The sequence below is a fragment of the Dissoconium aciculare genome, assembly GCF_010015565.1.
Source record: "Dissoconium aciculare CBS 342.82 unplaced genomic scaffold K489scaffold_5, whole genome shotgun sequence".
NCBI classification, from domain to species: Eukaryota; Fungi; Ascomycota; class Dothideomycetes; order Mycosphaerellales; family Dissoconiaceae; genus Dissoconium; species Dissoconium aciculare.
Genome location: NW_022984955.1, coordinates 1,184,636 through 1,206,879, shown reverse-complemented (window position 1 = coordinate 1,206,879; position 22,244 = coordinate 1,184,636). Strand labels below are relative to the sequence as shown.

The 22,244-nt window shown below is 51.9% G+C and overlaps 8 protein-coding genes and 1 non-coding gene across 9 annotated transcripts; 4 read left to right on the top strand and 5 right to left on the bottom strand.

Annotated features, from left to right (window-relative positions):
- Positions 1-22: 22 nt before the first annotated feature.
- K489DRAFT_205044 (uncharacterized protein) lies at positions 23-4,248 on the bottom strand. Its single transcript, XM_033599612.1, has 2 exons — positions 4,099-4,248; positions 23-3,991 (listed from the first exon to the last, which is right to left on the bottom strand). The coding sequence occupies exons 1-2, from the start codon at positions 4,124-4,126 to the stop codon at positions 147-149; spliced, it is 3,873 nt and encodes a 1,290-aa protein (XP_033460736.1). The 5' UTR covers positions 4,127-4,248; the 3' UTR covers positions 23-146.
- Positions 4,249-4,960: 712 nt separating this feature from the next.
- Positions 4,961-5,887, bottom strand: K489DRAFT_317274 (uncharacterized protein; the record flags this gene model as incomplete). The annotated part of the gene is made up of 2 exons (XM_033601227.1): positions 4,961-5,352; positions 5,428-5,887. Coding segments are annotated over 2 exons (852 nt in total), but the record flags the coding sequence as incomplete, so codon positions are not given.
- Positions 5,888-5,905: 18 nt separating this feature from the next.
- K489DRAFT_370017 (uncharacterized protein) lies at positions 5,906-6,709 on the bottom strand (the record flags this gene model as incomplete). Its single annotated transcript, XM_033603095.1, has 1 exon — positions 5,906-6,709. The coding sequence occupies one exon, from the start codon at positions 6,707-6,709 to the stop codon at positions 5,906-5,908; it is 804 nt and encodes a 267-aa protein (XP_033460734.1).
- Positions 6,710-7,064: 355 nt separating this feature from the next.
- K489DRAFT_409509 (putative 40S ribosomal protein S2) lies at positions 7,065-7,981 on the top strand (the record flags this gene model as incomplete). The annotated part of the gene is made up of 3 exons (XM_033607592.1): positions 7,065-7,343; positions 7,410-7,667; positions 7,724-7,981. The coding sequence occupies 3 exons, from the start codon at positions 7,065-7,067 to the stop codon at positions 7,979-7,981; spliced, it is 795 nt and encodes a 264-aa protein (XP_033460733.1).
- A 3,841-nt stretch (positions 7,982-11,822) lies between these two features.
- Positions 11,823-12,600, bottom strand: K489DRAFT_431062 (uncharacterized protein; the record flags this gene model as incomplete). The annotated part of the gene is made up of 2 exons (XM_033608432.1): positions 11,931-12,600; positions 11,823-11,870 (listed from the first exon to the last, which is right to left on the bottom strand). Exons 1-2 carry the CDS (start codon positions 12,117-12,119, stop codon positions 11,823-11,825), a joined length of 237 nt encoding a protein of 78 aa, XP_033460732.1. The 5' UTR covers positions 12,120-12,600.
- A 675-nt stretch (positions 12,601-13,275) lies between these two features.
- K489DRAFT_t23 lies at positions 13,276-13,372 on the top strand. The gene has a single exon. It is a non-coding gene; the product is annotated as a tRNA-Ile (tRNA).
- A 165-nt stretch (positions 13,373-13,537) lies between these two features.
- Positions 13,538-14,809, top strand: K489DRAFT_318374 (zf-DHHC-domain-containing protein; the record flags this gene model as incomplete). The annotated part of the gene is made up of 2 exons (XM_033601313.1): positions 13,538-13,780; positions 13,847-14,809. The coding sequence occupies 2 exons, from the start codon at positions 13,538-13,540 to the stop codon at positions 14,807-14,809; spliced, it is 1,206 nt and encodes a 401-aa protein (XP_033460731.1).
- A 68-nt stretch (positions 14,810-14,877) lies between these two features.
- On the bottom strand, positions 14,878-19,155 carry K489DRAFT_370013 (uncharacterized protein; the record flags this gene model as incomplete). The annotated part of the gene is made up of 1 exon (XM_033603094.1): positions 14,878-19,155. One exon carries the CDS (start codon positions 19,153-19,155, stop codon positions 14,878-14,880), a length of 4,278 nt encoding a protein of 1,425 aa, XP_033460730.1.
- A 610-nt stretch (positions 19,156-19,765) lies between these two features.
- K489DRAFT_318514 (uncharacterized protein) lies at positions 19,766-22,009 on the top strand (the record flags this gene model as incomplete). Its single annotated transcript, XM_033601327.1, has 1 exon — positions 19,766-22,009. The coding sequence occupies one exon, from the start codon at positions 19,766-19,768 to the stop codon at positions 22,007-22,009; it is 2,244 nt and encodes a 747-aa protein (XP_033460729.1).
- Positions 22,010-22,244: the final 235 nt, after the last annotated feature.

Sequence of the window (22,244 nt, the reverse complement as noted above, 5' to 3'; positions counted from 1 at the left end):
TTTCACCCTTTTTGATCGATCCTTTCATAGCATGACAAACCAAGCACGACAATTCGCTATTTCGTGGTGCGAATACCAACATCGAGACATGATTCTAAGTATGTATCGCCGAGAGGATAATATGATTTGTCCTATGCTTTCGGTCCTCACGCAGCAGGACGCTGCTGTGGTCGACGTCGTGGGTTGGAGGTCTTCTTCTTCGGTGTCGATTGCTTACTGCTCTCACCGTTAATGTACTTCAGCAGCTCATCGACATTGCGCTGATCAACGCCGCCGCTTCCGGGCGCCAAAGAGGAAGGCAACGCTTGCGCACTGGTGCTCTGGCCGACTGACGGCTGGGGTCTTGTTCCGGTCGGGACACCCGACTGCTTGCCACTGCGAAGGAGGATTTTGCGGTTCTGAAGAAGCGCATTTGCTTGCTTGGCCTGGTTGACTGCCGAATGAAGCAGGGTTTCGAGCCACATCTCGGCCTCCTTAGTGTTCTGGTTCTCGGGGCCAAGCTCGGCCTTGAAAATGCTGTAGCTTTCGCGCATCTTGGTGACGGCAGCTTTGCCGTCGTGGTCAAGCGCCAATGCTTGGGCAAGTTGGAATAGTAAGGTAGCCGAGTTGACAGACTGTTTACCGGATACCTCCTCGCAGATGTCCAAGGACGCTTCGAACCATAGACGTGACTCGTGGAATTGTTTGAGGGTCTGCAGCATAACGGCAGCATTGTTGATAGTGGTGATGGAGTCAGGGTGACGGATTCCGTAGACGACCTTCCACAAATTCAATGCGTGGCGAACGTAAGCGAGCGCATCGCGTGTGTTTCCAGTGGCATGTTCGAACAAGCTCAAGTTGAGATAGGCAAGTACAGTCTCCGCGTTGTCGATTCCAAGTGTGCGCTCGGAAACGATGACAGCCTTCTTCGCGAGCTCAACGGCAGCAGTCTTCTCATCAAGACCATAATACAGTGTCGAGAGTGCGTAGTAAACGCGCGCGACTTCAGGGTGGAGGATACCATAGATCTGCTCATGAAGACTCAAGCTTTCCAAAAGGAGCTCCTGGCCGAGTTCTTTCTGATCTTGTTGGATGCTCATGCGTCCAGCATCCAAGGCCTCCTCAGCCAGTACGCTCCTCGGCGATGCCTCCTTCACGAGCGGCACGATATTAAGGATGTTGTCCGCAGAAAAGGTGACAGGCACCGCAATTGGTGTCTGCACAGCTGGCCGAGCGGGAGAGTGACCGGTGCGTTTTGACTTCTTCTTCTTGTTGCTTTCGTTGGCTGATGTACCATTCACTTGTGGTACCGCCAATGAATCTGATGACTTCTTCTCGACGACGGTGTCACTGGGAGCTGTAAGCTCTTTCGCGAATTGATATTCCTTGGCTTCCAGCTGGAATCCCAGCTTGAGGCAAATCTCACGAAGGAGTTGAAGTTGCTTGCCATTTTGCACAAGATCTCCAGTAGTGTCGTACCTGAATCGCAAGGAAATTTGCTGCCGAAGTTCTTGCTCGAGAGCGGCTGGCTTGAGCTTCTCGAACTCGAAGGAAGTCTCCGGGTACATCGCCTTAACCTCCTCTTCGATCTCTGCTTGAGGAGATGAATTGAAGCCAGTCCCCAACAAACAGTTGAGCATGTGTGCTACCAGACTCTGGGCAAAGCAAGGAGGGAGGGCACGGAGCTGCTGGTTGCATGCGTGCTTGAAGGCACGGGCGACCATTTCCTGCTCGCAGAGCTGTTTGAGCGCTATGAGGCGCTTGTCTTGCTTCTCATCACACAAACTTGCCATCAATCCAAGGTAGCGGATGTTGATACCACGTCTGTGCAATTCGCGAACAAGACTCTGGCCGTCCATCGGAAATCCGACGTCACCTTCTTTGAGGTCGTTGACCAATTTGGGCAGGACATCGCCGGTCAGATATTCGCACACCGCGCGCACCTGCTGCTCATCATTGGCCCATTCTTCCTTCTCCTCGTCGGTTTGAGGCTGCTGCCCACTGAAAACATCGGGGTTGAGAGTGAAGCTGAAGTTTGACATGTCAACAGTTTCTTGCTGCTGAGGCTTGGGCTTCTCGGCTTCGCCCTCGCCCTCGCCTTCGGTTGCAGCTTTCGCTTCGATCTCCTTGGCCGCTCGCTTCTTCTCAAGCTCCTTGGAGATGTATTCTCGCATCTTCGTGATGCGGTAAGAATCAACAAGTTCTGGTCGGAGGACAGTCATGCGATGTGGGTAGCGATTTTCCATCGTTTCATCTTGCCCTCTGTGCTTTTCCAACCATGCGATATCAAGTGGAGTCACACGATACAGATCAAGCACGTACTTACGGCCGTCTGTACCCAGAAGACCCTTGGTCTCGACACTGGCTTCGAGATCGTGCTTTTCTCCTTCTTTATCCCACACCGCATGCTTCTTCACACGCATGGCTTTGCTTAGCTCACTGAACGGCTGCGCGAAACCCTCGTGCGTCGCGATGACATCTTTACCCTCAACACCACCGTAGTCGATTTGGTGCTCGCCAGGCTCCCGCTGTTTGAAGATACCTGGGACGATGCTCTGTCCGACCACACGTTTACCAAGATAGTCAACGACAACAGTACCGGGTGTGAACAGTCCGTCAATGTCCAATTGATTTACAGCTTTCACACCCTGGACATCCTTGCCAGTAGCCACTCTGGCTGCTTCGTCACCGCCGTCACTGGCGAAGGTGCCAACGCCGTCGGCGCCAAAGGAGTAGAACACGTTATTGTATACGAAAATCTGTGCATCTCTTGACTCCGTTGGGTTGAGAGGCTGGACTTCTCCACGAGCCACCAGGCAGGCACCTCGGATAGCTGCTTCATTGTACTCGGCAAACAGCTTGTTTGTCAATCTCTCTCGGAACACCCGATCCTGAACCGTCTCTTTCGGCAACTCGCGAGTTGATTGGAGTTCTTCGTTCCAGTCTCGGAGGGTTTCGGCGTTCTCTGCACCTGCCAGCAGGAAAGCTTCTTGTGTGCGAGTCAGATCTGCTTGATGCTGTTGGATGGATGCGGTGGACACCAACCACGGCGCCGAAGGGATGCTGTTGGTCAATTGGTACGACGCAAGCGGATCTCGTTGACCGTTGTACTCTTGTAATCGAGTGAAGGCGGCTTCGAAGGAGGGCGAAACCTGACTAAGAAGGTTGATGAGAGAATGAGCAGATGCAGACTTGGGCGTGACTCGAGGTGCAGGGTCGAACTTGGTGTTGGTCGACTTGTTGACAAAGAATCCAGAGACGTGGGAAGTGATGTAATGCTGTTCACCCTCGTTCGTGGTGACTTGTAGGTAAAGCAGATGCCCACGCATTCGGAGGTGGTATGGTGGCGGATTCCAAGCAGAGAGGGAGAGCTGTTTGACGGTCTTTGGCGAAGGTTCCCGCGGTTGTGGGATCAAGGTTGAGATTGTCCCAGGTGCGTTCAAGTCGTAGTGTGACACGGGGCTTTCATCTTCTCTTCCACCGTTGCCTCCAGTCAGATCAACTCCATCGCACAAACTTGTCCCCGCATCGATACCCAGCACCAAGTCTGTTCTATCGCCAGCAGCTCCTATCAACTCCCGTACACGGACGACATGCATACGTGCCTGCGCTTCTGTGTAGGGATCCTCGACGAGGGTGAGGATCGGATCCGAGACAACGTCCGGGATTTCGGATAGCTCGACAAAGTCGTTGATACGCTTGCCTTGATGTTCGAGATGAAAGCATGAGTATTGGAAAGTATGCGGAGTGTCAACGATAGATTGGCGAATGTCCTGGACCTGTTCCTGAGCGGAGACCATCACCTGCGTCTGACCTGGAGTGTGTGGCAGCTTGATCGTGAGTTGAAAGACGCTCTCGGCCGGCTGACCAGCAGCAGTAGAGTCATCTGCACCATTTGCACCCTCCTCTGCCGAGCCATTGGTCACTGTGCCATTGGTCTGAGATGTCGCGTGATTGGTTTCTGACTCGGTGGCATTTTGTTGATCCACAGCTTTTGAGGCTGCTTGCGCTGCTTATGTATGCTGTCAGCTAGGATTGAATGAAGAGCATTGCCAATGGATAATCAAATATGACGATGCTGTCGTGAGATTGTATGCATGCATTCAGGGAAGAACTTACAGCTCTTCGAAGCGTCATCGGCAGCCATTGTGACACGGATCAGTCTATCGAGAATCTCGCTTGGCAAAGAAGGATGAAATGAAAGAAGTTGATAAGTCGCAACAGAACCGAGATGAGATGATCAAGAAACTCTATGGCACATGAAAAGGACAGATGATGATAAACGCACCACGACCCAAGAGATGCGAAAACTACCTAATGATGATGCCGGCTTGTGCTCCCCCATCGGTCCAAAATTTTGTCCCGAGCATAGGCCACTTTAGCCGCGATTATTACTTTCCACAAGCGACTCTTATATGAAATGTCAATATAGGAAATATGCATCGACGATGATTTTGATCAACCAAGATTAGAAGGAATGGGAATATGGAGACCTCGATGCATGAACGTAGTTGTTTGTTATTCTATTGAATAGGAATTGCTTTGGATGAATTGTTTCGCCGATGCATGCTGATGCACTTTCGGGAGTGTCATTGATGAATGCAGCTAGCGGCGGCATTCGATTCTAGGGGTCTCGACACATGCGTGCAAATCTTCGTCGGGATTATCTTCTGCACCTGCATCCTCTCAAAATCCATGGGCCAGCTATGCAAGAGAACTTGTGCGAACGAAAGCGCGATGTTCGCAACGGAAGGCATCTGACCTGGTGTTGCTCAATTTCCAAAACAAATAGAGCAGATCAAAGTTTATCTAGCCCTGAATCGGACGATCCGTACTTACTCAGAGCATCTCGCGCTTCCTCCAGTGCTTGGAAGCCTGCTCCTGTGCCGGTCACGAGCCCAAGTACTAATTCCAAAATCTCGAAGACCACGTCAAAGACCATGCCAGAATTCTCCAAGAACTGGATGACTGTGGCCTCCTCCTATACGACCGCCATCGCCCGAGTTCTCTGGGCACGTGAGCTCGTTTGTCCCTTAGATATGTCCCGAATTGCTTGCTGCATTGTCTGGCGATCTACAGGCGGCGAGACACCTTCGATGCGTTTGATGTTGCGGCTCTCAAGGTATCCCACGATCCCGCCGATAATTGTAACGATGACTGCCATTGTGATTAATGAACCTGTGGCCCAAGGTGGGCGGTTGAAGCGATTCCAGCCCCACATGAAACCACATAAGCCGCCTTGGAGCAGAGTGTTGACGGTCTGACATCCCACCACAACGTCAACCTTCCATATAGATGTTCCCGGTGCTCGAATTCCCGTAGCGGGCGGATTTGGTTGTTTATTCACAGGCAGAGGTATTCGTGTATCCGATTCTTCCTGCATGATATTGTCCCTCATGTCGCTCGTCGTTTGCAGTCGATTCGACTGGTCCTTGGTGCTGGGTAGACTCGAACAATCCAGGGATTGTGATCCAGGCAGCCTGATCCAATTACGGTATTGACCTGCCAATTTGCGGAGACCGTACATCTTTCGTACTTTGCCATGCTTGGCCTCGGCGATGAGATGATAATCCAGGATGAAATATTGATCGCGAAGTCTCCATGGAGCGAGTCCGAAACCTGTGATGCAGAATAAAGCATTCAATACTTGCGAGTTGATCTCGATCCATTTGAGTCGCGGGCTTTGCATGCTTGTACAATCATAATCCCAGCCTTGATTGTGATTTGGAATCCAACACATTGCCGATATGAAATTGCAAAGAAGCAAGAATAGCATGGTGGCCCAAGCGATTATATTGACGGTGAAAAGGCTGACCAGGAAACCAAATGGTGTCAACATCCATGAGCCGATAGTCTTCAATGTTACTGTCCAGGCAATTGACATGGGTAATGGAGCAGGTCGAACATATGCATCGAGATCAGGTCTCTAGCCTGCTGTCTCCACCAACAGCTCGATCGGAACCTGCTTGCACTCCGGGCCCTGCTCACTATCACTTGCGCTAGCCTTGTTGATGGTAATGCAAGCATCCATGAGTTGGTCGTTCCGATCGCATGATGGACGTACAACATCGTCCTGCTTTTCTTGTTGGAATTTGGTACTGATATCGCATCCACTACGTTGGACGTGAGTGGCACCACCGCTGCCTGTTTTACGACTATCATCGCCTCTGCACAATTCACCTCTGGTTCCAGCTGGTGCGGACTGCATCGTAGACTTGGATTCTACACTCGACTGATTATGAGGACCGAGCTTCACGTTCGCTTGGTGTTGGAGTAGACTATCTTCAAGATGGATCATGATGTCTCTAGGTGTATAATAATAGTCGAAGTCGAGCTTGCGACTCCTTACGGAATCGCTCTTGGTTCTGGGTGGCCAATTTGGCGTGATCGGCTCGAAGAGCGGCGATGTGTGTGCAGGGTTGTTCTCGTTGCCGACTGTTCGATTGATAACAGCGCCGCAAGTATCTAGACACCGCGAGTATCTAGACGCCGCGAGAATCTGTTGGCTGCCGTCCGTTGTGACGAATGTCAGGAGCGCGTTATCAAAAATCCAAAATGACCTGTCACTCCTTCCTGGTCGTCTGGACGCCTGCTGAGTAGACAGGAACGTGGGAAATGCATGCGAAGCCTGCCGGCCACTTTTTAAGTTTGTGCATGCCCAGGTGGCTTTGACGCATGACTCTTTGGCTATGTTATAATACCATGACGCGGCTACATTAAAGCACAACATCGCCCAAGAGCCGTTGTAGACTTGAACAACCGTGGCAAATATGGCGCTTGCAATGTGAAGCAAGCATCGTAGATATCGCACTGAAGATACATCCCATGGAGGTTGTTGCCAACCCTAGCGATCGTTAATTCCAAGGTTCCAAGGTTCCAAGCCTCAAGTTTGCGATGACTGCTCAATGCCTGAGGCACCAATACTGAACTCCAGCCCACTCAGGCTGGGTAGCGCCAAGACTTCGACGCACCCATTCGATACCCTTACGATATGGACGCATACCCCACTGAATTTCAATCGCGAATTTGTGAACTTTCCACGACACAACCACAACAAACTTCACCACCCAAAATCAATTGACAACATGGCTGACCGAGGCGGACGTGGCGGTGGTGCATCGCGAGGTGATCGAGGCGGCGACCGTGGCCGTGGTGGTGACCGTGGCCGAGGACGTGGTCGCGGCCGTGGACGTGGAGGTGCGAAGAGCGACGAGAAGGAGTGGCAACCCGTTACCAAGCTTGGTCGTTTGGTAAAGGCCGGCAAGATCAAGAGCATGGAGGAGATCTACCTTCACTCTCTGCCCATCAAGGAGTACCAAATCGTCGACTTCTTCCTCCCCAAGCTCAAGGACGAGGTCATGAAGGTGGGTGAAAACAATACATGGGCGACTTTTGAGGAACCAGGTTACTGACTTGGCTCTCCTCTACAGATCAAGCCTGTCCAGAAGCAGACCCGTGCCGGTCAGCGTACTCGTTTCAAGGCCATCGTCGTCATCGGTGACAGCGAGGGTCACGTCGGTCTCGGTATCAAGACCTCCAAGGAAGTCGCTACTGCTATCCGTGCCGCCATCATCATCGCCAAGATCAGCGTTGTTCCGATCCGTCGTGGTTACTGGGGCTCCAACCTTGGTGAACCTCACTCCATCCCCGTCAAGGAGAGCGGAAAGTGTGGTTCCGTTACCGTCCGAGTATGTTTTTGGTTAATCACATGCACCAATGGGAACATTGCTGACAGTCAATTTAGCTTATTCCGGCTCCTCGTGGTACTGGCCTTGTCGCATCTCCCGCTGTCAAGCGTCTGTTGCAGCTGGCTGGTGTTAACGACATCTACACTGCATCATCCGGTTCCACCAAGACCTTGGAGAACACCCTCAAGGCCACCTTCGTCGCCATCACCAACACCTACGGTTTCCTCACCCCTAACCTGTGGAAGGAGACCAAGCTTATCCGCAGCCCGCTCGAGGAGTACAGCGATGTTCTCCGTGACGGCAAGCGTTACTAGATTCTCTTTTCTAACGTGGTTATGAACTGGGGATGAATGCAAAATGAAAAAAATGCCGGAAACATGATGGGATACGTGACATGTCTGAATTAGGCGATCGTTGTGCTTCATGCACCACAAGATGGGCGCGTTGAATGTAGTGCAGCTTGAGCCAAGACAAGAAATCACAAACCATCCTTATCCTCACATGAATGACTTTGATCATTATATTATGATTGTAGAGCCTACGATCTGCGATTTAGGAGATGATATCCGCAGTCAATGACTTCTCACGCCTTCCTCCGGGGTATCAAATCAGCATAGCCACAAAGTCTCCCTTACTCCCCTGATCACAACCTCGCGCTCACCGCTATGCCTTCATGCTACAGTAGGACATCCCTATGACCGAGCCTTCTCAGCAAATCTTGCATCACCGTCATGATGGTGATGCAGGAGCTTCATCATTCCATGTTTCGTTTTACTGTAGCACTCCATGCCCAACAAAATCGCATACGCCTTGGAGGTTTTCATGTGGGAAAGGTCCACACCCGAAGCCCTCAGACTGGCCACAAACGAGCGGAAAGATTTCGTCGTCGGTCGATAGTGTCCGCTTAAGGGTGAGAGGTAGGTCAGTCTTCCGTCGACGATCCCGATGGATCCTGCGCTCGAGATCCTCCCGCCGGAGAGGAATGAGGTGTGTTGGAAGGCTCCGCTGGATTTGATCCCCACGTATAGACGGCCTAGCGTGTCCGCGACGTAGATCCATGTACCCGGACGGACCGTCGCTCGGAGAAGATGTTGCAAGATGGTGGCGGGGGAGACGTGGTGGTGGTGTCGATGCGAGGTAGAAGAGACGACGCTATCTGTTCGTTTGGTGTCCTCTCTGCGATCTTCGCCATCGTCGTGGCGCGTTTCATTATTGTCGAGATGTTTCGTCTCCAGAAGTGATGTGAGGTGTTGGTCGTCTTCGTGAAAATCGAAATCAACGTCATCTTCACGATGGTCATCTTCCACGGCCAAATCTGATGGGACAATGCCGTGTCTGGTGTCGCGGTACAAGTCGGCGCTGGTTGTGATGAGCTCGCCATTCTTCGCCCAACGAAGTCTACCTTCGTTGTCGACCTCTACGAGGTAATTGGCCCGCTCTTCTCTGCTGAGATACCGGACGCGCTCCTTATCCAACCGTTCGCGAGAGCAGCCAGGGAGGTCCAGAGTTCTTGCAGATCCTTGATCCAGCCAGTCGAAGAAGCTCTGGTTGATCTTGGAGCGTTGCCATTCTTCGTGGTACACAGTCAAATTAGGCCCGTAGCGATGTTTCCGATCCACCATTTCTAGAAAGTACCGTGAATCCAGGTGCAGACTTTCCTTTTCCTCTTTTCGGTGCTTTGCTGTGAGCACATCATGCCGTGGCTTCACATCGGATTTGCTTCTGCTAGATCGCGGACCAGTGCCAACTTGTTCGGCAACGAATACTGCACGCTGCCAATGCATCTTGGCAACATCAGATTCGGCTCGACTTCGTCTCCTGTCATTTCCAATTTCCCTGTGCTCCCGCGGGAGAGACAGTGTCGCCCTCCATTGCCATTCCCGAATAAACTCGGCCCACCTTTCTGACGGATCCAGGATGAGTCCATTCTCATGTCGCCTTTCGCGATGACCCCGATAAGCCCGTTGGATGATTCTCGCCGCTTGATCCTGCTCTCTGTTCCGATATTTTTGCACAATCTCCGCTTCGTGCTGAAGCTGTATCTCGTTGATGTGTTGGATTTGAGTCGAAGTTGGGGTCGGCAATTTCTCAACATATTCGCGATGACTCTTCGCATTTGAGCTTCCGGGCTCGCTCGAGCGACACACGAGCATCTTGTCGGATATGGTCTTTTAAGATAAAAACACAACCAGCTTTAGAATTGTTGTTGATTGGTTGGTCCACGATGGCCGATCAGGTACAATTGTTCACGGTGGTCGGACAAGCAGATTGCCCATGATAGAGACACTCTGCACCAGTCGGTAAAGTGCGTGTTGTCGGCGTTGATTTCAGTGTTGATCTATTAGCCGTGCATAAGAAAAGGTAAGACATGTTGCGACAATGTTTGACACTGCATGGGCGGTACCCTCCACTCTTGAAGCTCCGGCGACAGTGAGGGCAATGAATGGACTGTGTAAGAAGCTGCATTTTCTTGAGTCAATATGGCTCATGCCGGAACGGTCGGAAATATCGCATATGCACAATCAATCAGTCAAGGCTGGGAGTAGTTCGGGAATATCTCAATCAGCTGCGATACTGCCCTGGAACGCGTCATCAGTACCTGACTAGGGACCGCCGTCAGGACGACCCTGTACAGCAGCGGCATTCCCAAATCACGTGTCGCCATCCACCCTACGTCCACAGGCGTAGGCGTGGGTCAATTTGTTTCATCACGTCTCACTGTGTGTACGTCTCGCTCTTTCAGGGCGAGTGACCCATCATCACCCTGAAGATGACGTTGTAATTTGTCGCATCGCAAAACCACGATTCTGGTTAAGAAGGACGAAGCAGTTTGCAGTAGCACGATTCTAGTTTCCAAAGAGATTGCATGATTCCATACTTAGCACTCTAGGCTCCTTGGTGTCCCTGGGTGACGTGGATTGCGGCGGAACCGCGGCGGCTAGTGAATCATAAATCCACTGACTGAGTCAATGCCTGCGGGGCGCAGTCTTGTCGATCAAACTGCGCGCGACTTGGCGAAGCACTCGAACGCGTAATCGTGAAGTCCTGGCTGATGGTGATGAGTTTCCGTCCTCATTTGGTGCATCAAAGACCGTTGATCGTGATCATGAGCAGCTGTCGGGACGGCGGGTGGACATCATTTTCACGAGGAGAGATTTCCGCACTGGCGCGGACTTCCGTATCTTTGATGGCGAGATAATTAAAGTCTTTATTCATACACCGAAGAAAAATAGTCTAAAAAGTTGTTGCATACAAAGAAAATCCACTGGTTTTAGTTCTCGTGGTACAATTCTGGCCCGATCTTTCATACTTTGGTTTTCCCGTTCTAAATTGTAAGCGTCGTGCTTCTCGCGTCTGACTGTGCTGCTCTGCTTGTAGCTGGGTATATGAGCGTGGCCTGGTGTGATGGAGCGTATATTCGCAATCTGTCTGCCTTGGTCCGGCGCTGGTTGATGACCAGAACATTTCCGAGTCGGAATCAGGTTCAGGCCGATTCGCCAGGAAATATTCATTAAATCTTCGTGTGAGCGATAGAAACTTTTCGATGTAGCCCGTTCAAGTTTCGAAGGCTACGACTGTTGGCTGAACGACTGAGCTCGGCAAAAGGATTGGCGTTCGAAGGATAGCCACTCGGCGCGTCCTCGAACGGTGAATCTGCATATGAGATCTGTGGTTGCCCAACGCCTTTGCCTGGCATCATGACTCAGTGCCAGATAATCACTCTCATGACATCGCTAGCCTGTATACTGGTTCAGCTCTCAACCGCGGCGGATGTATTTCCCATATGTCGAAGAAAGGCATCTTCATGTGTTGATGCTCTGGTCGAACTGATCGAGTCGTCGGAACTCGCGGAGATTGTCCCCCAGAACGGCCGTTCCGTGGGTTGGCAGGTTGGTGCCGTCTTGAATAGATGCATGGAAAAGCTCCGCAGTCGTGCGATGGTCTGGACCACGGTATTGCTGCAGTCGCAATGCACATCGTCGAGAAGAATGCCAGATGGGAAAAGCTTTGCGGAGTCAAGCTTGCACAGTATAGAAAAAGAGTTTCCCAGAAAAGATCAGCACAAGGGCTATTGGCAAATGCTGTTTGTTCTCGCCAGCCATGTCGTAAGTCGTCGCTCATCAAGTCATCAAATCCCGTCGCATGTACTTGTCTTCACGCTTCGGAAGTGATTGAAGACATGGGATACTTCTGCGTGTAGGCCTGACTGTCGCGTTTATGACCATACGTCCGCGCCAGGTCATCTTGGTTCCGATTGCGTACCACGCGCATGTACTGTAATTGCGACATGCCGTCATGGGCCGTTGCAGCCTCGAGGTTGGCTTGGGGCTCGTGCTGGCCGTAATAGTGGCGGCCAGCAGCGTAACAGATGAGCACCAAAGCTCCAGCTCCGACCAGACAAAGCACAATAATGGCCGAAGGAGGGATGGTTGTCGCACCGGAATCCGACATGTTGTTGTTCGATTAATCGGATGTTGAAAGAGGTGTTGATTTGAGTATGAGCTGTCGTGAGCGCAACACGAGAAGAGTGGGACAACGATTGTTGTATTTGTTCCAGAACTTGGCAGCTAGGGTCGATGACGCTGACCGTTGAGAATGCGCCCGGACGTCCTGAGGCCGTTGACGAAAGTTGCGAAAAGTGAGAGCGGATGCGATGGTTTCCGACCGTGAGAATTGGGCCGTGAGAGAGAATGGAATGGTTGTATGTCGATGATAGCGAAAGTGCGATGTATTTGTTGTACAGGAATAACACGAGGGAGAAAAGATTTTACTGAGCGAAGACTATTAATACATACCTAGGTACCACCATGATCGTAGAGTTTCTCCCTGCCCAGGTGGGTGGTGGTGGTGGTGGGTCCCGTAACATCATCGACGAGCGACAAGCACACCTGAGGAAGCCCTGCCTAGGGTGTAGAGGTAGGAAGGAGGGTGCTCACTCAACCATCCTGGGCGGGCGATGACACGAGCCAACAGAAGTGTACACGCGGCCCATCTGCTTTGCTGCAAAAATGCCCACCTGCATAAAACCCACGCCTATGAATGTCCTTCCCACCTCCATCTAGATAGAACGGAGGCATCGGCAAGGAGACCCGTTGTCAGCCTGCAGCCGAGAAACGCAAACCCATCTTGGCAGTCGCATAACAGAGTTGAAATATCCTGTCACGTGTAAAGGGCGCTCCGCCATGCCCTGACCGAGTTGGGCGTGGGCGGCACAACAACAACAACGTCAACAGCCACAGTCGCGCCTTCCAAACATCACCTGGACAATGTTTGTTTACCATCATGACGAACACCGCCATCATCGTCATCTTGCTCGTGTGACTGTCGGTAAGCATCGCAACAGAATTGATCCCGGCGAAAGCCAGATGAGGCTCTCTGTCTCAACAGGATCACAGGCGATCGCAACGAGCAGTATCTTCGTCAGCCGTGTTCCAAGCTTTATATATTTTGCGCAGCACCTCCAGCCATGGTCCCGTGCCTGCTTTGGATGTCAAATTGCAATCCGCGATTGGACATTACAAGAAAAGGTGGGACTGCGTACGCTGCATTGGGACTAGCGCCTGGTGCGGCCCGCACATCCGCGCTGACGGCATTTGCCGCGTGCTAGGGTTCCTTAGCTCAGTTGGTTAGAGCGTGGTGCTAATAGACTTCATTGAGAGGTACAGTTAACGCCAAGGTCGTGGGTTCGACCCCCATAGGGACCATCGTTTTTTGTTTCACCCATTTTTGGTGGAAATGACTGGCAATTTTGCATCACGAAACAGGAGGGTCTTGCTTCGCCGCATGATGTAGGCTCAGCAGGATCAATACACGCGCAAGATCCATCGGAGGCGTTTCAACAAGGTATTTACCCTTGAAGTGTTCACGAAATGGGTCTTTTACGCACTCTCGCCATCGCCATCCTCACAATCTCATTCATCACGTTTGTTGCATTTTTCGGCCAGCTACCAGCACTGAGAAAGACTCCTGTGGGATGGCTACAGCGCGCCCTTTGCGTTCAACTTCCAAATGGCCTGCGAAGGGTGGACAATGTCCTTAGTGGAGGTAAAGTCGCCCAGAGATGCACCCATCTTGGCCAATATCTTTTCTACGAGAGGAATCCGGTCGTACTGGTATGTCATAAAGCGAGGCTGGAGCGACACTGCCCGCACAAGAAGACTAAAGGTGAGGATCTGTAGTTCATCTTTCTATTCCTCCTGACGGGAAGCGCAACGATCTTCCTCTATAGCACGATTGCACGCCTTCCATGGCGGCTCGTGTTGCCTCTGTTTGTGCTGCTACCTGCGCCGTACATCTTCACGTTTTGGTGTGCCTCACATACTGCCCATTACATCACACCCGCCAATCACGCCCTCCGCATGAACGATTATCCCTATGATCACATTTTGTTCCGGCCCAGTACAACGTGTCCGACATGCCACATTCGCAAACCACCTCGGTCGAAGCACTGTAGCTTCTGTGGCTACTGTGTGGCGAAATGCGACCACCACTGTCCGTGGGTCAACAATTGTCTCGGCCGTGGGAACTACCGTTGGTTTCTGGCTCTACTGCTGAGCATGACCGCACTGCAGGTCTATGGCGCCTATCTCAGCTGGTGGATCTTGCGTCCGAATTTCCACTTCAACCCTCAGAATTCCTTCCTGTCGCCTGCATTTCGGCAAGAAGTGGGGGATAACTTCGTGATAGCCATCAAAATCGGTGGTATCTCAGTCGCGGGTGTAGGGCTATTGGCAGCTGCGACTGCGTCTTTGCCCTTCGGGCTCTTCGCTTATCATTGCTATCTGATCTGGGCGGGCATGACAACCAACGAGTCGCAGAAATGGACGGAATGGAAAGACGACGTGGCGGACGGCTTCGTGTTCAAGGGCAATCGCAAGGAGTTACAGGATCATCATCGTGCAAGGCGCACGGACGGCTCAAGAGCGACGGTGAACCCTGCTCTAGCGGCGTTGCTCGAGGAAGACGAAGTACATGTTCCTTGGCCCATTTCAAACGATGAAGTGCTTGTTCGCACGAGAGACGGTAATGCACCGCGCGGGCAGGAGGCACTGTGGAAGCCTGTGCGCAGCTTGGATGATATTGTGAATGTGTATGACCTGGGCACACTGAACAACCTGAAGGAGGAGATACATGGACGATAGTGCACCATCAGATCCATTTCAACCTGTCAAAAAGGGTCTTGCATTCGCGAACTATAGGCTCTGAATTCTCATTCTCGCGATGGCTGAAGTATGCCGTTCAGTCCCGCGGCTCCTTGTGCGGCAACAGCCACATGCACAGGTAGCAAAGCAGCGGTTCCAATATCCAGACCTCTCGCCTTGGTCAAGACCGCCAAAGGTCGATACATCCTCATCACTTCCCGCAACGCCATCTCGGCATGCTTCGGCTGTCCTGCCTCCATCATACCACCAGGCTTCACTTGAATGGTCCAGTAAAGACTAACGCCAACGCGGGGGAGCATCGAATCGCCGCCAGCCGAGTCGGACTCTCCACGTCGGAACCACACTCCTGTTGCCATAGCATGACGATTGACCATCTGTAACAATTTAGGGCAGAGCAGCATAGCCCAGCTCTCATCTGCAAGGTCGACAAGATGCGCATCAGGGTCAATGTCGTTCATCGACATTGCAGGCTCACTGGGTGCTGGCGTAGGCGGTGCAGTCGAATGGCCAGCGACATCGGGGGAATTCATATTGTTGGTCGCTTGTGGCGTGGCAGCAGGTGTAAACGTACCGAGGTCGGCTCCATTCATACTGCTGATGTCGGCTGGAATAGGCACCGCGAGCATCAACGCTGGGTCAGCACGAATAGTAAGAAGGGTGACACACAAAAGTTGTGATCGGGGTTTAGAAACAATACTCTGCCAGAAAGATGCCGTTGCGCGTTCCAATTCTTCGTCGGTAACGATGTAGACCCGCCACATCACCTGTCTCGCATCGAGGATCTCTCGAGTCCGGTCCCATATCGCTTGTGCTGCATCGGCGAATGACCTGCCTCGGACGCAGTAGACCGCGCTACTTTGGGACTGCCCAGTATTGTCCATCCAGACAACATTGAGCCAGTGTTGATCAGCGCTTCGCGAGTATGCAAGATGCAGTAAGGAGCCCTCATGCATGAGATCCTCAGACGGATGCTCTGTCAACTGGAATTGAACTCTTTTGGATGATGGTCCCGCGAGCTCAATTGATGGCGCAGCAAGAATCGGAATTATTGGAGAGCTCGTGTTGGGGGCAGACGGCGAGGGAGGACATCGATCGTACACTTCTCGCGCAAGCAGTGCCATTTGACGGTCCTCCGGGATACTGATTGCATCGAACGAGGCGACAAGGCTGATGGGTACCAGCTGGAGTAAAATGTCTGCGCCTCGAACGGATTTGTCGGTCTTGGGAAGTCGGTCGCGATATGACTTGAAGAGCCTCCAGAAGCAAGCACACAAATGCTGAACTGCTTTTGTCGCAGAGAAGGGATTGATCATGTATACCACTATTGTGGGGCTAGTTTCGTCGGTAGCCATGGTCGCCAAAGCCTTTCCAAGCTTTGCGCAAGTCCGAGAATAAGCTTTCATAATTCCATTCATCGAAGAGTCCTCTTCAACAGTCACTGGTGCCATGCCATCGTCATAAACGCCCAGCCCGTCTTTAGCATTCGGTTGGCGCTGGTACGCGTGTGTGCCTAATTTGCATCGTTCGTAGACGGAGCCGAGCTCGGCCATGAAACGCTTGACGGCATTTTCCAGACTCGTATTCGATGGAAACACGCAGAATGCACGTACATCCTTTGCGCCGCTGGCAGGACCAAGTCCGAGTGTTTCCCAAAATTGTAGGCAAGTGGGCAATAACTCCCAGTTGTCTGCAAATCTCTGGATCCTGATATGAGGTGTGGGCAAGTTGAACAGGTCGGGGCCTGTGATTGCAGTTTCTGACCTTTGTGGAGGTCGTGGTGGACCCGCAGGTGTTTTACCTTGATTCGTCATAGCCCTATTGAAGGGCTCTCGAACCAAAGCTGATTTTACAATGTCCAATTGGTCGATTCCGGGGAGTATGGCCTCCACAGCTCGGCTCAGTTGATCCGAAAAGCTCGGCAGATACGCTTGGTTGCAATTCTGCCGTGACTGGTCACCATAGTTGTCGACTGGACCAAAACACGCTGCACTGGTGACTGCCTGTTCGCCGACAAGCTGTGCTACAAACATAAGATCCTGCTTGCTCAATGCGTCCGACTTCTCCACAAAATCGGAATCGTCCATGTATGGTTGTCGAGGCCTGATGTTCCTTCCTTTTGGGTCGGCATGTTGCCCATTCCCCGAAGCACTGGCAGTTATTTTTGCCAGAGTTCGGAATCGTGACAACTTTTGCACAAAATCGAGAATCGTTGACTCAGGAAGACTGCGATCTGACATGCGTTGGTTCTCCTCTTCAATCCAGGCATTTGCGTGCGACTGTATCGGCGGCTGCACCAACTCATATAGAGAACCGCGCTTACGTTTCCGATCCTCTAACAGCTTCATGGGCTCCACACAAGCCTCACTCTCGCTGAGTGACGAGCTATACGAGTCGGCATCGCTGCCGCTGTCATCATCTTCGTCATTGGTATCACGCTGCGATTTCGGTCTTCCATTGGAGTGATTTCGCTTGTGTGGCGGCAGTGCTATACTTGGGACAGACGAGGAGATACCTGAGTTAGACTTAGTAGACGCGAGATCTCTCGGCCCGTACTTTGTAGCAAAGCTAAGTCCCTCCCGGAATACGACAGGGCTGTAAGTGCCTTCCCTGTGTGCATTAGATTTCTCGTGCCTTGCTCCGTGTGCTAAGCTCGCAGGGATTGGGGGTGGGAATAGTCGTTCTTTTACGCCAAAAGGGCTCAAAGGCTTTTTCAGCAATGGTTCAGAACAACTCCCGTTCGTGCCATCTTCCTTGTTTGCGTCGACAGATTCCGGGCGGTCTTGATCTGTTTGAGACTCCAGTCTCTGTTCGACAGTATCTGGACCTTCATTGACGGGGTCTGAAGGTACGAGGGTCTCGCGACGGTCGGGAACAAGATCGTCGGACAGTACGTACGTCCCCACTTGCTCGTCAATGGCAGTAACAGACTCCGACATGCTGACGTCGTGCATTTGGGCGACGGTTCTCTCGTCGTCAGGCTCGTCGAAAAAGTTGAAATCGGCATCTTCGATGTCATTTTCTGCAAATTCAATATCCTCGCGAGTCCCAAACGAGGACACTTGATCCACGGGAAATATTTGCTGACTAGCAGAAGAATCATATCGTTGGATCCTGTATTGGAGGTCATTGCCGTCTAATCCCGACTCTTCTAGAGAGCCATCAATCTCGTTCTGAGTCTCTGATGAACTGTGATCTAGTCCAAATTGAGCAGACGTAGAGGTCTGAGCAAGACCATCCGGTGGCGTTGGATATATCCCGCTCAGTGCTGCTTGCTGCTCTGCTAAACGCTGGTTGAAGGAAGGAGATGGGATCAAATCGGCATTAGCGATCTCAGCCTCTGACGAAGTCTTCAGGGAGAAATCCATGGAGGCATCGTTGCCTGGTGTGGTGTTTGATCCGACTATGAGTGAAGGGTGCTCCCTTGTTCCTGCGGATTGCAGCCAGCGCTCTGCGACAGACAAAGGATCTTGGAAAGCATGTCCCTCGTTCAGCTGGAACCAGTTCCTCCAAGTCTGAGAATCCTCACCAGAATCGGAGCGTGAGTTGCTATTGAAAGCCGATAGGCAAAGTTGTTTCGGCCATATGAATGGCTTGGGAAGTATGCCTAGATTCTGCACAGTCAACCAAGAAGTTGTTGCGGATAGCTCGATACCTTCGCAAGCAACGATCCGTCCAATGTACTGCTTGAGGCGACTATCTTCGCTGAATGAGGTGGGTATGTCAGAGACTGAGGCCCTGATACCAAATGGCGCAAGCATTACAATTTCGCCTGTTTGAGCGGAATCCAGCGTGGGAACCCAACTACCGTAAAGCTGCAATTGATGCAGTAGGCAGAGCGATCCGTCAGGCCATATGCGTGATTTCACCTCGATGCAAAATGGTTCTGGCGATCCAGGCGGCGCGCAATTACTGGATCCCGTCCAGGTCCAGGGTGCTATGCGCAGCAGCCCGCCTTCTCTGGCGAGTTTAAACGCAAGACTCCCTTCGATACTCTCAAGGAGGCAAACATCCATCCGACCAACTCGTACAGAGGAGCCAGCAGGGCCTTCGCGCATAGCGCCTTGGGTCTTGAGAGTAAACATGCATGGCCACGTTTCGGGCGGAGGAATGTCCCGACTGTCAGGGAGCTGGAAGCAACAAAGATCGCCGCCCAAAGACGTGCAGAGCACGTTTCGTTCTCGGAGAGCGGCAATGGTCTTGTTCAGGCCCGTCCATTTCTCCAAGTCATCAAGATCCACGCTCTTGTGTTCATAGATGTAGTAATGTGAGCCCAGCACATCAGCTATCATATGTGCATTCGTCGTACACGATTTAGGAAATTCCATGCTGAACGAGATCAAACGCGCAGCTCAGCAACTGTCCGATCCTAGGGAATATATCGATGGTGAGAGTGCTGTCGCGGAAAGGCGTCGACGGGGAATGAAGGTGTCATGGGCTTTTGCTGATCGAGGTGATAGAGAGACGCTTCGATTGTCCGAATAGATGGGCGGACGGCAAAAGAGAAGGGTTGTTCGAGAAGCAGAAGTCGGGGGTGGTGATGTGTAGTGTGTATGCAAGATCGATTAATGCTTGTGTATGGAGAGATCACGTATGTCCGTGGACGGATTACACGGCTGCACTACAAAGCGTGTGTGATGGGAATGTACGTCAAATCCAGCCCTTGGAACCCATGAAGATCAGGCGCATGTCACCTCCGGCACTAGACCGAGTCCTGCCCGCAACGGCTCGAACCAAATTGACGGAATTTACAGCAAATACTGGAGCGCTATGCCAGGATCAGCCCTAATCGCAACGATGCTGGGCAACCTGGATCGCTGCGCTCACGAAATTTCGTTAAAATGATGAGCTTGATCGTCGTCGAATTCCACAACGACAAACACCACTTGCGGTTGGGTGAGATATTATTTTGCGGGTCACCGTCATAATCCAGAAGATATGAAATTAACCACACATGGGTCTGTTCCGGTGTACACGATAGCTGGCGCATCCACAGCGAGACCGCTCCCAGAATGGCTCGCTAAGAAGCGGAAACGAAGCCTGAAAAAAGATTCTGAATATGCGAATCGAATCGAACTTCTTCAAGACTTTGAGTTCGAAGAGGCCAGTGCTTGTACGCGTGTAAGCCAGGATGGCGAATGGGTTATGAGCACAGGCACGTATAAACCTCAGATTCATGTCCACTACTTGCCACATCTGTCGCTCTCTTACGCTCGTCATACCAACACTATCAATCAGACCTTCATTCTGTTGTCTTCCGATTACAGCAAATCTTTACATCTCCAGACAGATCGTTTTCTGGAGTTCCACACGCCTGGCGGTCTGCATACAACTTCGCGAATACCACGCTATGGGCGTGATCTCAAGTACAACAACCGCTCAGCCGAGGCTCTCATACCAGCTGTAGGTGTGAACTCTGACGGCCTTGGTGAAGTGTTTCGATTAAATCTGGAGCTTGGAAGGTTCATGAAGGCATATGAAGTTGAAGTGGGCGGCGACGACTTTTCCTCGCTTGGCGGAGGCGCATTACAGGGAGGCATTAATGTCGGAGCTGTCAACTGCGCAGCAATTGCAGAGGAGAGTCATGGGCTCTTGGCATTTGGGACCTCAATAGGTTCAGTCGAATGCTGGGATTCGAGATCACGGAATCGAGTCAGCATACTAGGGCCTCCTGCGGCAGCATCGGACGAGGAGTTCAGCCAACGGCCAGAGATGACTGCGCTTGCATTTCATCGTTCTGGGCTCAACCTGGCGACAGGAGACAGCAACGGAATGGTCCGAACGTATGATCTGCGATCACCGGTACCACTCTCACAAAAGTCTCAGGGCTATGATTTTCCCATACAGAATCTCGCGTACATCAACGCGCCGCTGTCGTCAAGCAAAATTATGAGCGCAGACAAGAAGTGTATCAAAATCTGGGATGTCGAAAGTGGCGAATTGTGGGCAAACATGGAACCTGCCGTGGACCTAAATCATGTCGAGTGGGTACCTGATAGCGGCATGCTCTTGACGGCGAACGAAGGACGCCAGCAGCATTCATTCCTCATTCCCCAGCTTGGTCCTGCGCCGCGATGGTGCGCATTCTTAGACAACCTTGTCGAGGAGATGGCTGAAGATGCCGAGGATCCCAACGCTTTCAAATCGGCAGGTACCGGTGGTGGTGAGGTTTACGACAACTACAAATTTTTGGACATGAAGCAGCTGCGTGAGCTCAGTCTCGACCACTTGGTCGGCACAACCAATCTCCTTCGACCTTACATGCACGGATATTTCGTAGCACAGCGACTTTATGAGCAAGCCAAATTGCTTACCAACCCTGACCTGATGCAACAACAAAGACAAAAAAGCATTCAGGAGAAAATCAACAAGGAGCGCGAAAGCCGCATTCGTGGCCAAAAGAAAGTGGCTGTCAAGGTCAATCGCAAATTCGCCGAGGCACTTGCTGCCAAAGAAGAGGCTAGGGAGAATCGCAGGGCGCAACGTCTACTTCGCAAGGGGCAAGCCGAAACATCTGCAGGAACCGAGGATCCCACGCAGGTCGATCCCGAGGCCGAAAACCCAGTTGCGGCCGGCCTGGTCGACGATCGTTTCAGAAGCGTTTTCGAAAACGAGGATTTCGAGATCGACGAGAACAGTCGAGAGTACGCCCTCAGCAAGCCGACTGCTCCAACTGTCGGCAAGCGTGGGACCGACGATTTCGAGGACGATGCCTCGGGCGGAGACAGTGCCGAAAGCGATGCAGACGGAGATGGCGAAGACGTCGCGATGCAAGACGCACCCCATCGACAACGGTCCAGACGGACTGTCGACGATATCGAGGCAACCAAGGGACGAATCGGCTCGTCGTCGTACCACAAGTCCGGGAAACGATCACAACAAAAGGACGCTGGTCCGACCATGCGCGTCTCGTCATCTTCCCGAAAAGCTGCCCCTCAGCGGGATCACAAGGGAACTTCCTTCGGCGATCTCAAGTCTTCTCTGCCAAGCGATCGGGGAAATACAAATGGCTCTGCCAAGCACGGTGATGTGTTCGGCGAGAAGGAAATCACTTTTGCGCCATCGAAATCGCAGAAGAAGACCAATCGCTTCCAGGGAGAAAGAGAGGACGATGTCGGGCGATCAAGTAAACGGGGCAAAGAGCGGCGAAGCGCAAGCGGTAATGTTTTCCGGCGTATGTGAAGCAGTTATCTCCGGGAGTTATGGGCTTGTGAGTAGTATGTGGCGACGTTATATTAAATGATAGATCATTTGTCTGTAGAAAAAAGGTCTCGTCATGATTTCTAGAATTTACATATCCATATAAATTTCAAGGCTGAAGAAAGGTAAAGGTAGGGATACAGTACAGCAAGAAGGCAGCGCCTGTTTTTCCTTGCTGATTTTGCCGGGAGTGCAGCGGCCAAGTGGAGATCTAAAG

Excerpts from the sequence above, each read along its gene's own strand:
- K489DRAFT_205044 (XM_033599612.1), bottom strand. The coding sequence starts at position 4,126 with ATGGCTGCCGATGACGCTTCGAAGAGCT. Across the intron at positions 3,992-4,098 it reads CGATGACGCTTCGAAGAGCT|CAGCGCAAGCAGCCTCAAAA; the intron begins GTAAGTTCTTCC and ends AGCATACATAAG.